The sequence below is a fragment of the Lonchura striata genome, chromosome 2 (genome assembly GCF_046129695.1).
Source record: "Lonchura striata isolate bLonStr1 chromosome 2, bLonStr1.mat, whole genome shotgun sequence".
NCBI classification, from domain to species: domain Eukaryota; kingdom Metazoa; phylum Chordata; class Aves; order Passeriformes; family Estrildidae; genus Lonchura; species Lonchura striata.
In genome coordinates this window covers 108,692,506-108,707,162 of record NC_134604.1, presented here as the reverse complement: position 1 = coordinate 108,707,162, position 14,657 = coordinate 108,692,506, and the positions used below count along the sequence as shown (strand labels likewise).

Sequence of the window (14,657 nt, the reverse complement as noted above, 5' to 3'; positions counted from 1 at the left end):
GAGGGTGATGAGGGCCAGGAATGTGGAGGTTTTCAGGGCCAGGTTGGATGAAGCATGTCTTGTGGAAGATTCCCTGCCCACAGCAGGGAGATTGGAACAAGATGATCTCTGAGGTCCCTTCCAACCCAAACCACTGTGTGATTCTGTGCCTGTGGAGCAGAGGCAGCCAAGGACACATCCACACAAAGACTGCTGTGGCCCCAGTTGTGGTTCAGGTTCTTTTGCATGTACATGCTTAGAGCATGCATCACAAGTGGACAGGTTTAGGGGGGTTTGTTCCCTCACTTTCCTCACTGAAAAAGGAGAGCAACTGATTTCCAATGATGTAAAATCTATTACAAAATAAAAATCTCAGATGGGCCTGATTTTTCTCCTGTATTGCTGCAATTCCAAGATGCTGCTGCTCCAGTTTGATTTAGATACAGAGTCAGTGCATCCAGTCATCTTTCACAACTGGATGAACAGGAGCAGGGTTTACAATTGCTACAATCAGGGAAGTGATTGCAATCACTAGGCTGTTAGAGGAAATTGAATTAAGTGGAGGAGAGTGCATGAGTGATTGGATTACTAGTTATATTCTTCACAGAACATCTATTAAAATCCTGTGATTAAGAAAAACGGCTCTTGATTAGTAATACAAGGTTTCTGGCATTTTCTGTTGTATGTTTTTGTGAGGAACAGTGAAAAATACCACGTACCATCTCTGTTGTGGAGTCGAATTAGCCTGCATGTATGGTATGCAGGGATTTGGCAGAATGGCCTTTTGGGAGTGCTTGAACAATTTTGTAGTTCTGGCTTTAGCCCAGCATTTATATATGCAAATATATTTCAGTAACTCATCCTGTACACTTCTGGTCCCAGAAAAATAACACTGCATAAGCAAGGTTCAGTATCTACACCAGTGCACTTTTTTATTAAAGGTTTCACAAAAAATTCTCCTCCCTCCAAGTTACACTGGCTGGAGTCTCTTTCATACTACCAGCACAGCTCTTCTTGCCATAGCTCTAATCCTACCACTGCTGACAGAATGCAAATCTGATTTAAAACACAAATATTAGACCTTTCATAAGTCTTACCCTATGACACATCACAGTGTGTGGAGAGAGTCATGGGGTGGAGGTTCCTACATCAATCTGGAAGTTCTGAGCATGAACCAGAAGACTTCCATTATTTCAGATGAAAAAAGAATTTCTGCTCCTGACATGCAGCATATTTTACAAACAAAACTATTGAGATAAATTGTGGGAGGCAGCAGTTTATCAGCAAGAACCAATTTTGTAAATGGCCTGATTTTCCCCAGATTCTACCCAATAATCCACCTAATTAGATGAGAACAATCCCTGCTGTCACACACCTCCTTTACAGCTGCAGAAGAGAGACAAATTTGAAGTTGCACATCCCTATTCTTGAAGTCCAAAGCCCTGTGGGACAGAAAGTATTGTGTTTTAATGAAAACACCAATGATCCTTCACAGCTCTGCACTAAACCACAACATGGGACTTCATTACAGCTCAGTACTTACATAAGAGCGTGAGTCAGACTGCATCACATAATTAATGAAAATGCAGAGCCTAAAGAGTAACCTGGAGTATATTTAAATACTCTTACAATCACAACTCACTTTTTAAATTGAGGTGGGGGAATAACAGAGCTCAAGCTGTGCAATTGCAATGCTTGATCACTTCCAGCCACTCACCACAGTCTCTGTTCCTGCTGAACATCCCCAGGAAGTGAAAAGTGCTTCACACCATCAGGGGGTGGCTCAGCTCCTCTTGGCCATGTAGCTGCTGCTCATTTCTCTCCCCGTTTGTGGCTAGAGGATATTTTTATGGCAGCTTGGTGAAGGGAAGAGTGGGAAACCACCTGCAGGTGCTGGAAGGCAGAGCAGCAAGGTTGCCTGGGCTAGAGGAGCCAGTGAGGGTATGGGCAGCTGAAGAGAGCACAAGTGTTTTTCCTCTGACCCCTTTCACGCAGTGACCCAGCTGCTGCATGCTCTGTGAAACACAGAGGGGACAAATGGGAATGCAGTGTCCATGCAGAATGTGCTAATGCACCTCTAGTTACCAACACGTCTCCCATTGCCACCCAAGCAGCCAGAAAGTAACCAAAACCTGAATTTCAATAATTAGGATGGCCCATACTTTAAATTTACAAGGAGAATTTGTTATCTGTCACCTCCAAGAGAAGGGGAGGAAGAACTCATGTCCAGTTGTACAGGAGTGACAGAGGTGTGTTGCAGACCCTCAAGCAAGTCCTTGAGTCCTGAGCAAAGGTACAGAGAGCAGAGCAATGGCAGGAGGGCTCTTCCCCTACCTGCAGCTGCTTTCCAGTTTTTGGGTGTCTGACCTGCCCATAAAGGCCAGAACCAGCACAGAGACGAGCTGGGCAGGGGTGGTGTGAAACCTGCAACCACAGCAAGAGCCCTGCTGGGCTGGGCACAGGGACTGAGCCAGGCTTTCAGGGTGAGCAGAGGCAGCACAAGCCCAGAGCCAGCGTTTGCTTCCTCTCCCACTGGGAAGGCACAGCAAGACACAAAAGCCCAGGGCACTGGAGAACCACAAGAAGATGTAAGAGAGCCCTCAGCTCTGAGCTAAGTTCAACTGAACACAACTCTGATGAAAGTGTAAATTGAGGGGTCGAATGCTTATTGATTTTTCTTATAATTAAAAAAAGAAATCAGCAGCAGAAATTACAGAAAATATGCATTTTGAACATACCTGAATGTTCAGGTGGGCAGGACTTTGAACTAGGGAAGAGGCAGGAGATTCAGACTTGGACAGGAGGACCTGGTGAACAGGCGGAGTTAATATACATGTAAAATAATTTTATAGCAAGGAGAAAGAGAAAGCTGTATTTTCCTTTTCCTTAGAATTGCATATTTAAAATAAATCATATTTAATGCTTAGGAAATAAAATATAGCTTAATTTTTACACTTTAAGTGCTTTTAAGACAAAAAAAAGGAGAGACAGAGACACCATCAATGGAGTCCCACCTCTGAAAACATGCCAGAACCCTTGCATCACATATAAGTGATCTCTTTACCTCAGTGAGATAATATGGGATACTCCTGGGAGACATAGTTTCCTGTAATTCATTTTAGGAGAGACAAAGACACAACAGCATTTCAGTATTTTAATTTAGAAGACAAAACAGAAATCTTGACAAGAGCTGCAAATGGCTTACCAGCCATCTTTGTCCACAAAACAATGTACAATGCACAGTACAAAAATGTTCTCAGCAGAAAACATTGCTTTGCTCAGTTTGGGCATAGCTTAACATACTGCAATGCCATTTATGCCATTTACTGCTACTACTGTTCATGTCCACCAGAATAATAAAACAAATTGCTAGCAACAGACTGTCAGCAGAACAAAGGCAGCACGAGGGATATGTGACATTCTCTAATTGCTGCAACAAATTACTTTGCTTGGCTTTAGGCAAACCTCAACAATTAGAACTATTCTCAAAAATATACAGAGAGCTGTCAGGAGCAGTAGCACATAGCCATGTAAATGTTATTGCCACAAAGTAGGGTTGTTGAAATAAATAATGTAAATAAAAGGTCAAGATGCAGCCAGGGTGAGTTTCAAAAGCGACCTAAAAGGTCACCTAAAAAGCAAGCTGAGATTCAGTTTCCAGTGTCAATATACACAGTATAATTAACACTGTTATTATCACTTATTAAACAGCATTTGAAAACACGAAATCATCAGGGAGGCAATTCATGGGCACAGTGGTAAGGTTTGTTAGCATGCTTCTCAGCAGCTCCTGCTGAGCTATGGTAAAGGGCAAATAATGGTCTGCATCCTGTTCTGGAATTCACCATCATTTCTCTAGGGTTCTTAAATCTTAACATCTCTGGGGGTAGAAAAAATAATAACTAATTAGTTGGAAAAAAAGTTTATAAGATGCATGGGTCAACTCTCAGAAGATACTGTTTATGTCATGGTGGCAAAGTGCTGAAAATCAATGCTGTGTGTTAGCAAAGGAAAAATTCAGTCTTAACTTCATATAGGAGAAAATAAGTGGGGCTCTCCCATCCCTTCTGCATGCTGCCTCCTCCCAGATCCTGGGGATCAGTGTCCAGGGAGAACCTTCTGGTCACAGCTGCTGAACCAAAGGAGGGGTGAAGGGAAGAGAGACCCTTGCAAAGATTCAGGTACAGCTCTTATTATCTTGTGTGAGCCCACAAACCAGACAAATGTGGAAACAGGACTCTGATCTTTTCTCCAAAGATGTAAGAAACCCAAAAAGCTTTTCTCTTTATTGATGCTACAAAACAAGCTGCAAACTTTACATTCCTGAAGTTGGGCAATGTGCAGAGCCATCAAGAAGTCAAAATTGCATCAGACTAAAATGCAACCCCTCCTGTTACTTCTCCTTATCAATTAGGATCAGTGGATGCTCAAAGGCTGCTCTGCAGTTATAGTTGAGTTGACATTTTGCAGACTACAACTTAGAATAATTGCATTTAGCAGAGCTTAACCAGTCAGGAAAAGAAAAATTAAAAATTAATATATAAAAATGCTTCATTCATGCTGCCTCAGCATAATCTGCATTGGAGAGGCACAGAAGAAAAAACTTCCAGTCTAATGTACCATGATCAAAACATGCTCACCATCCCAGTGCTTTCTCTCTGAAGCCATTACAGCTGAAAAGAGAGATGAAAATGTGGCATCTGAAAGGCATCCAGGGAGGGGTGCCACTTGGATTAGCACAGGAAGATGGCAACAGCAGCCCCCAGGCTTTGCAGCTTTCCTCTCAAGTGTAACATGGTGGAGGTAGAGGAGATGGGAATCCTTTCATCCTGGTTTTGGTATCTCAACATGTAAGCAGGTTTAGGAGCCTGAAGTCCCCATTCAGCTGATAGAGAAAATCACCAGAGATCAGGGCTGGATACCAAAATCATCTGGCAGGGCTTGGAAAGCCCTCAGCATCAGCTCTTTTTGATAATTATTGGCACTGTCTACACAAGTGTTTACTGGCCTAACCTGACCTTTTACAGCAAATGTTGCACTTTTATTCTTCTTTAATGGGTTGAACCCTCCAACTTTAATCACAAACCCTGCTGGAAAAATATGTAGCAGAGTAAAATGTGTTTTGTAACATGTTTTCTGCACCCACCATGGAGCAGATTTCTACTCCACTGATGCAGCTTCAGTTGTTCAGGTCTGTGTAGAAAAAGACTCTAGAAACATCAGCTCTGCTGTATCTGTTTACTCAGGGCAGGAGTTTATGAATCAGTGTTGAAATTGTGTCCATTTCCTCCTAAAAATTAGCTTTGAATGAACCATTCATGCACCTTCAATATTATAAATACAGCTAGCAAAGGAAGGCTTTGGTCTAATTCCTGGCTTTCTGTCGTTTTTGTTCAGCCTGGTAACACACAGTACATGATGACGCACAATTATGGGCAATTAATTCAAATATCCGGGAAACAAGAAATCACATCTGCAGTTAATCATCTTGTGCTTTTTCCAAACCATAAACCATCTTTACAGAAGAAGAGAACAAAGAGATGAGAGACATAATTAAATGTGACATTTTCCATAAATCAGATGATTCCTACAAATGGGCTGATAACATCAGAGAGCAGCAAAACTTTCCAAATTGCTCTGGTGTTTATCTGATGCTCATGATCTCTCCAAGGCTCTGGTGAGTGTGACACGGTGCTGCAGAACTGTCCCTGCTGTACCCAGGAGGTCACTTCACTCTTCTACCCAGCCCCCATCAATAGCAATCCCCAGCTGAAATTCCAATTTCACCTGGAATTTTTTCCCAGGTGAAACTGTTCCCTCCATAGGCTGAACTGCAGCCTGCTCACCTGGAATTTCAGGTGTGGGCTCAGAGAGACATTTTGGCCCTTTGGAAGGAAAAGGCAGAGCTTAAAGCCCATGTCTGTGTTGGGTGACACTTCCCAGATGCAACCATTATATCACAAATTCTGCTTTATGACCAAAATGGGCAGAAGTTGAAGCTGTAAAATACAAATATTTTTGTTTCAAAGCAAGATGTGATTTAGCTAAAATGTTCATGCTTAGGAGATTAGGAAGTGCCATTCAAGAATTAGGCAAATGCTTGTGCTCCATGCAAAAGTAAATTAAATTTAAATTATTTTCAGTTTTTTCAGTTTGGCAAAGGTCCAACTTGGAGGAATTTTTTTGTTATTATTTTTGCCATTTTCACCATCAAAATTAATCAAAGCAAACCATTCAAGAGACCAATACTCTTCTACAACTCAAGCTGGAATTTCATCTTGAAGAACCATTTTCTTTATATTCAAGAAGTTTATCTGTTTAAAACAACTTCTAGCAAAAGAAAAAAAAGAGTTTGTGCCTACATGTCAATGTAATATTATTATTTCCAAAATAAATTCAGGTTTGTAGTACAAACAACCAAGACAACTCAAAACAATTCTGTTAAAAAGAGAGGTAGTTTAGGTGTCAAAAATTAGGTTTGGTCACTTTGGATGATACTGATAAAAAATAATCTAATATTAAAGACAGACTATGGTGATAAGAACAAGGTCATAAGATCTTGTGTGCTTTATATTTGTGCTCTAATTTATCAGCTCACAGCATCTGTGGCACAGAATTGTAGAATGACAGAATCAGTTAAGTTGGAAAAATTAAAAGGTAAAACCAAACAAGACTTCCCTCACTGCCCAATTTGAGCTGAACTTCAGAAAAAGTGAAGAAAAGATAAAGAAGGAAAATGAAGTCAGTTTTCTTGAGTAACCACTGACATTTGGTTCCCAATCAGATTCTGTAGGAGAATTTTCATTTTCAAAGATAACTTGGTAATTTCTGAAAGTGGTGAGTCTCCAACTGGGCAAGCAGTGCTTCCAGTGACTTTTAAAAGTCATATCAGAATTTTGAAATAATTTATGCATAATGAAACAAAAAAATTAATTAAAACTACTGTTTTCAACATTAATAAATACCTTTTATTTCATTCAATAATATTATGATTTTAAAAGATTGGCTGTAAACTTCCCTGCAGTTTCCAGCCACTCCAACAAAAACCAGCATAAAATATCTTAAAAAGAGAAGAATTAACATTACATTCTAAGGTTTTGAATTCAGCTCTAAATACTTGCACTTAGTTGTACACTATGACAACTACAAATGTCAAAATCTCCAGTTGTAGTTGCTCAGCTATCAGATTATATTCTATTGTTCAATCTAGATTTCTTTCAATAAATTTTGGGGGGAAAAAATGTAGGAATAGCTATAGATTAATTTACCAGTGCAAAGAGAAAGTTGTGTTCTAATTGTGGAAAGTTCAGAAGAAATGCTGTTCACTCAGTTTCCTGATCTTTCGTTGTCTTACACCTTGTGGAATCACAAAATTACTGTTGAACAATTGTCATGGTTAATAAGATTAATGATTGTATTGGCCAAGACCCACTCACAATTAACTCCACTGGGGGATTTAATGAAAAGATGTCCTTGAATTATAAATAATGTGCATGGGCCTGAATGGGACCCCAGCTCATTCAGAGGAGATTTTACAGTTATGCAAATCATTTTGGCATGTGCTTTAATCCCATTCTGTTCTATGCAATCTGCTGAATCAAGTTTTAGCTAACTATCCAAAGCTGGCATGTGTCTCATCTCAGCAACACAGATGGGGACTGGAATGTGGACATATTCCCTCTGTTCAATGACATCAGAAGGTCTTGGCTAGAGCTGCCAACTGAATGACAAACACAGCAGCATCACACAGTTCTGGAAACTCTTTGAGGATTTGTTAGGATTTATTTTCATTAGAGGCTCTTTGATTACGTTGGACCAAGTCTGCCTTTTCTACACGTGCATTAAAACACCCAGAGGATGCCAGGACACCAGCCCTGCCCACCAGCTCACTGCTGCCCATTTCTAGGGCAATGCAACCCTGCAATGCAGCACTGCAATGCAGCACTGCATTGGCCCTGCTTGGCTGGGTTCTGGTCCCAAGCCTGTCATGCTGCACCACTGCACAGCCCAACAAGCAAACACGGTGAAGAAACACTGTTTGTTGTCCTTCATAACATTATGGCTTTTCAACTTAGAAACACCAAAGCACAGACTGACTCTGAATCTGCTTGCTGTGTGCCCCTGCTGCCTTCTGGGCCACCCCTGAGCCAGCAGGGATTCACAAACCTGGCATTGCTCACGAAGTGACCAGCGAGAGGATTTGCTCACTCTGAGCAGCCGCAGGCAGAGTGCTCATCAGCTGCCACCAGAGGGGACAGGGAAAGCCAGTCTGACCTCTGTGCTAGCTCCAGCTCTCACTGGCTTCAGGAGAAACCATTCACACAAGAAGCCTGGGTAAAGGATGTGTGCATGAAAGTGAGGAATGCATTCAAATCTCACTCAGAGCCTTTATATCCAAGGCAAAGGGTACAACCCTTCTCACTTTCAAGTGGGCAGAGTGACAAGAGCCTGGACACCCCTGAAGCCAGGAGTGCCTGTGGCACCCCCAGGAGTGAAAGTCTGTCAGAGTCTGCGTTTCCCCATGCTGGATCTCAGCATTAACACCCCTTCCACTGCAGCTCCCGGACTGTCGATCATCTTCTGCCAGAGGTGCTGCTCTTCCCCTTGAGAGTCCATCCAGTCAACCTCCTTGCCATTGCTTACACCTGACAATAGTAAAAACACGGGAATTTGCCATTTTAGGAAGCAGTTGGATAACAGCACTCCTCATTGACAACAGTGTACAGGAGAAATGACAAGCATTTTATCCTTCCACCCATACAGGGAGTTGTACTGAAAACAGGCAGCCCTTGAGAGCACCAGTTTGCTATTGAACACCCTCAGGCACACGGGCAGAGGCTCATAAACTTCCCCACTCTGCACCACAAACAACTTTTTCCAGCACAGGAGGAATGGATTCACACCTCTTCCAGCTCACACCACGGTCAGCAGAAAAGCTGCTGCCGCCCAGAAGTGGTTCACTCCTTCTCACTGGGATGCTAAGGATTGCTTACCAAGGTATTCACAGTTCTTTTAGACCGTGCAGAAATACAAATGGGCACATAACTTTTGTGTCTCATTCAGTGGAGGAAAGAACTAAATCATCTACAGATTATCTACATGCTGCCTTTTCTCCATTTTCAAATTCCACAACTTCCCGTGTATTTTCAAAACACTCAGTAACATTTCTGTCCTTCATGAATCACAGGGGGTGAGGAAAGAGGAGAGCAGAGTAAGAAAAGCAGCCCGAGTCAGATGGGACCTTACCATTTCCAGTGCTCAAACGGACACCTCCCAAAAAAATATTGCTGGAAAGTGACTCCTTGTCCCACACAGTCAGTTCCAGGCAGGCATTCCGTATGTCCCCTGAATTCAAGCCACTGAAGGCAAAGGTGTGATTCCACTGGGGGTTCACGCTCCTTTTTACTATGGGAGTTTTGTGTTTTGTAGCTTTGCTGTCATCTGGGAGCAGGTATCTGGGAGATAAAGGAAAATGAATATGGAAATGAATTTTCACACAGTATTCACGATATACAACAATCACCTAGAGGCTCAAATGGGATCAGGATCCCATCTCCCCACTGGTGTTATGTTAAGCATCTACCTCAAGTGCTTATTTTGCATTTGTGCTCCATTTGTTCTCATACCTACAGTGTCAGTTACCACAAGCAGAAATTGGAATTGTCTCCTTGCCCCAGGTCTCAGCCACAATCTTTTTGTTTCAGTGAGGCTAAATATAGACAGTCATAAAAATATTGGCTAGAGAAGGGACCTCTCTGGAGTCATCTTGTCCAGTGTCCATCTCAAAGTGCAACAAGAGATTGTCCAGAAAGAAATGAAAATTACTTTTTCTACTTGAAATGTATGTGCTGAGTGATAGTTTTAAGCACAGCAGAAGATCAAGATAAAATCTAAGTTCCACCAGGGAATTAAAGAGAGGATGTTTCCATGGACCTCATTTAGTAACAACACTCAACCCATTACTGTGAATTGGAACAAATCTAGAAATTGGCAAGCCTGAAAACTAGCATTCAGAACAAAAAATGGCAAAAAAAATGTTTTAAGGTATCTATTACTTCCTAAATGTAACATTTATAATGCTTATCCTACATTTATGAGAAATCATTATAATGAGAGATGCAGGATTTAGTTAATTTTTTTCAAACACAAGCATTCTGTGCAGTTTGGATTTTTACTGTCCAACACAAAATGCTGCATGTCGAAATAACACACATATGTTGTCATACTATGTAAATTTTTTGTGTACCCACATGCTTACAGACATGTAACACAAATCTTAAATTAGGTCCAGTGCAGTCATTAAAAAAAGGAGAGGAAAATCCCCACAAACCCTTTAACAAAAGTATCAGATGTGCCTCCTGATTTCACTGCTGTTAAATTCTTTGCTTCTTTGATGAGGACTTCTAATATGCCTCCAGATGGCAGATGAGAATCTCCTTTCTTTCCTTTTCTGAAGCCTCTCTTTCCTAAGCATAGAACAAAGTTGCAAAATTACAATCAGAAAATATGCATACACTGTAAGGCTGATTTAAAACTGTAAATTGTCTTGGCTAGATTTTTAAAAGTGATGCTAAAATGTACTAATTTTAAAAAATGCAGACTGTATCTGGACCAAGCTGATAACAATGAGCTTTTAAGAGAGCAAACCTTGAGGAAACCTTACTACCAGTAGAGGGAATATCATCTGTCTTTAAAAAAAAAAAAAAGAAGAAAGGAGAAGAAAGAACTCTAACCCATCGAATGCAAATGCCAACAAGCAATACTGTCACTGAGACAGTGATATACCTGCACCTGGCATTTCCATGTGCACTCAGGTGCTACCCAGTGATTGCTCTCACTTCAAAGGATTGCTGTTCCTCATGCTAATACAATGCAAAGAGATAGTAATTCTTCTCCCTTGTTCATTGCTGATGAAAATAATGGTTCAAATGAAGAACACAAATAAGAATTTACAGGACTAAATTGCAGCAGAAGAAAACCAGTGTGAAAAATGGAAGAAAATGAGGAGGCAGATTAAGGTGAATTAAGCATGAAGAATTAAGTGAAGTCCCTTACTTGATCAGCTAAACACTGTATATAACTAGCTGAAAAAAGAACTCTCGGACTACAATGCAGACAATTTATTTCTCTGTGGCTGCCCTTGATCATGTTACCTAATGTCTGGATTTGTTTTTTTTAAATTGAGTCAGAGCCATGCATCAACCAGTGACTGCATATTCCTCTTCCTTTCTCTCTCCTTAAGTTCAGTGTAAGAGAAAAGGATGAAGCAAAAGAAACATACACATGTTTCAGAATTTCCACACATAACTATTGAAGCCAGGTTGGATAAGGCCTTGAGCAACCTGGTCTAGTGGAAGGTGTCCCTGCTTATGGCAGGGAGCTTGGGACTAAATGGACTTTCAGGTCCATTCCAACCCCTTAACATTCTGTGATTCTACAAATGAGCATATTAAAGTATGATTCCAATCTTCACCAGTACCATTACTTCACCCTATGTGAGGATTTTTAATGCAACATCATCACATGGGTTTTAAAATCCTAATTATTAACATTTGTTTTACCTTGAAACTGCCCTAGAGGAAGCATTAGGTTTCTGTCTGGGGGAATATAACGTAAAACCACTGTCAGTTCTCCTTTGTATTGAAGCCCAAAATCTGTCACAGCCTCCACCTGAAGAGAGAACAAACAAACCAACCAGAAATCCAGACAAGGTTAATCATTCACCTTCTGCTTTTGATTTTAATTCTGTTGAAAGAGTAATACACCCACAGAGTGTTTTAAACACTTCTTAAACACATCAAGATGTACCAGTCCACTTTCAGATAATAAGACATTCCAAATTGGAATGCAATCACATTTTAGACAACTTTCTGAGCTAGGGACTGCAAACTCTCAGAAAAATAAACCCATCTGGCATTAGACACTGTTCAGTGAACACACAGAGGAGTTATGTAGCATGAGTAAGTGAAAAAAAACAACAGCAAAAAAAAACCCCTCAAACTTATTTCTGAGTCTATAAACTGTAACTGATTTAAGCTGATATTCAGCCCTTATTTGCACCAGTCAGGATTTAAAACATAATTAATTTAATCTATTTTAGAGAAGCCACTCCTGAGTCATTCCTTGACTAGATGTGTAGGGAACAAAGGTGAGGGAGAGCAGACTGCAGCTTTGAAACAGAAAAATTTAAAAAATGTTATTCCCAGTGTCCTCTTTCCTTTCTACACAGCTACTCTTTCTGCATTTCTACATGTTTTTTTAGAAATGTTTAAACCTTACCCAGAAGAACGCAATCAATGCTCTTCAGTCCATCCTTATTAAAATAATATCAGGCCTTCACTGGCAGGGTACTGAGCTTCCACTCATGTTGTAAGAAGTTGGAAACTACATTTTAAAAACATTGGATGCAACACAGAGAGCTCTAACTTCACTGGTGGAGCTGGGTCTACTCAGATGCTCCCAGCCTGGTCCAGTGAGAGCTGTCCCTGCCCATGGCAGGGCATTGCAGTGGGATGACCCAAACCATTCTGTGCTTCTGTGATGTGATTTCTGTGCATGCTTCAGTGCTCAGGTTTGGGTACAAATGAACAAATCTTCCTGATTTCTTCAGAGGGGCAAAGGATGTGGATAAACTGAGAGGATCCTGCAGCACTGCTGGAGGCACACGAGGCACCACAGAAGCCTTTAAAGGACTTTTTATGGAGGAACATCTGCCCTGTGAATGTATTTCTGTGAGATGTATTCAGCTTATTTCCTGACGCCACACAAAGGTCAAAATTCTATTGCCAAGAGAAAACAAGCAAGAAAAACCCCACCAGGAATTGATGAGGTGTATGCAGAGGGGCAGCATTGCCTCCAGCTCACAGACTGCAGGCTGAGGCACTGACACCTTCACTGGGCTGAGTCTGCACCCAAGGATGGGACAGATGACAAAGCCAATTTAGCCACAGCAACAGGGCCCTTTTGTGACTTTGGAGCATTTTTAGAGCAACACAGGCACTGAGAAAAACATTCCTGTCTGACACCAGTGTCCAATGCCAGCTGCTACAACAAAGGACTAAAGAAAACCTGTAGTAAATGGCTGTGGAATAATTTACACAGCTACATTTTGCCAGTCAGGCAGCTCACTTATGGCCTAAATTAAGCAAGTTTAGGATCAAGTTTCCCATAAAGGTTATTTTTTATTTAATTCTACTAGTGGACAAGAAATGGTGTAAGTCTTAATGTCAGAAAAAAAATTTCAGCCTCTCCTCCAAACCCACATGACTCTATACTGTGCCCTCTCTTTAGCTCGTTTTCTGACTTAAATCACACTCTTCTTAATGCTCATAGAAAAAACACTTCTTAAAGTCTCCAACATTTTCACTGAAGCAGCTAAATGATTCATGAGAAAACAAACAAAGCATGGAATAAATCCCAGGAAATGTTTGTTTGCCATTCCTCCATTCCTGTCTCTATCAGGAGTCCATATAGAAGAACAGTGTGTATTTTGTATGGATATTAACCAGCGCTTCTTTTTTGTAAATTCCAAAAGTAGTAATTGATTTTTTTAAAAAAATTATTTTAAATATCATCCCTGCTGATCAAAACTTTAGCAGTGTTCTAAGTTTAGAAGCATTATTGGTAACAACTTAGAAGGCAGACAAGACCAATTCTGTGTTTGCTTTCTTTGACAGTAAAAGAAGTAATTTAAAAAAATTTTTAATGGGTTTGGAATTAATCAGATACCACCTTCCAGCTGGACTGGCTGAAATGCTTAGTGCCTTATTACTTATTATCCTGAGCAGCAGAGCTTCATTACTCTTTTGGTTATTTTCCTGATAGGATTAAGAGGAATCACCTAGAAATTAATGACAGAGCAAACAGATCCATCTTCCACCTGATAGAAGGGCAAAAATTAAACACACTCTCCTGAAACCCGAAAGATAATATGATTTCCTTAAATGTAATGAACATAGAAAACCCAAATCATTCAGTTAACCTTGACAATATTAGCTGCACACCTTACATTTTTTTGTAATTAGAAAGATACACTTTCTTAAATATCAATCTAAACCCCTGGAATTCCTGGGGATTATGGCTGCTGCAGGAGCAAGCAAGAGAGAAGCCTTTAATCCTCCAGTTTACAACAGTTCTTTGAATCTCTTCCAAAAATGAGCCCCTTTGCCAAAGCAGGGGAGCCCTGGGCACAGAATTCCCCGTGCCCTTCACTGGGTATGGGGCAAGCTCTGTTCACAGACCAATCTGCTGGTTTATCTTGTGCCTTTGCAGTTAAGGTGAATGAGAAATTTTGTCACATCTGAAAGGTGTAAATCACTTTGAACTAAAAAAAAATAAAACTTGTTTCTTGAATAACCTCTTAATGGTTGGGTAAAGGGAATGCTAGGGAAGTTCTTTGTTTTATGTGCTATTTTAAAAGATTAATGTACTTACTAAGTCGTTTTAAATTGGAGTTTATTACAGAATGAATTTAGGGTTTATTTAAAAGCTTTTTTTTTTTTGTTATTGTTTTTAAATAGCCAATTATATGTGAAATATTCATGAAGATTTTAAAACCAGTAAGCTTTTACTGGACTAAGTAATTTTTTTTATTGTCATATTTGACACTTATAAAGTCCTGCTTTATAAAAAAGTTCCAAAGGGAAAAAAATAACTAATTCTTGCTAAATTTGCTTCAC

At 40.4% G+C, this 14,657-nt stretch overlaps 1 protein-coding gene across 5 annotated transcripts in view; it reads right to left on the bottom strand.

The window, feature by feature from the left end:
• Positions 1–3,119: 3,119 nt before the first annotated feature.
• The window catches only part of SYTL5 (synaptotagmin like 5), an 86,270-nt gene continuing 74,732 nt past the window's right edge, over positions 3,120–14,657 (bottom strand). For all 5 annotated transcript variants that reach the window (XM_021553041.3, XM_021553038.3, XM_021553040.3 and 2 more), the window contains 4 exons: positions 11,541–11,649; positions 10,310–10,445; positions 9,226–9,434; positions 3,120–8,624 (listed from right to left, as the gene is read on the bottom strand). In XM_021553041.3, coding sequence (XP_021408716.2) covers positions 8,482–8,624; positions 9,226–9,434; positions 10,310–10,445; positions 11,541–11,649 — 597 coding nt within the window. In that variant the 3' untranslated portion in view covers positions 3,120–8,481. The remainder of the gene's footprint in view (positions 8,625–9,225; positions 9,435–10,309; positions 10,446–11,540; positions 11,650–14,657) is intronic.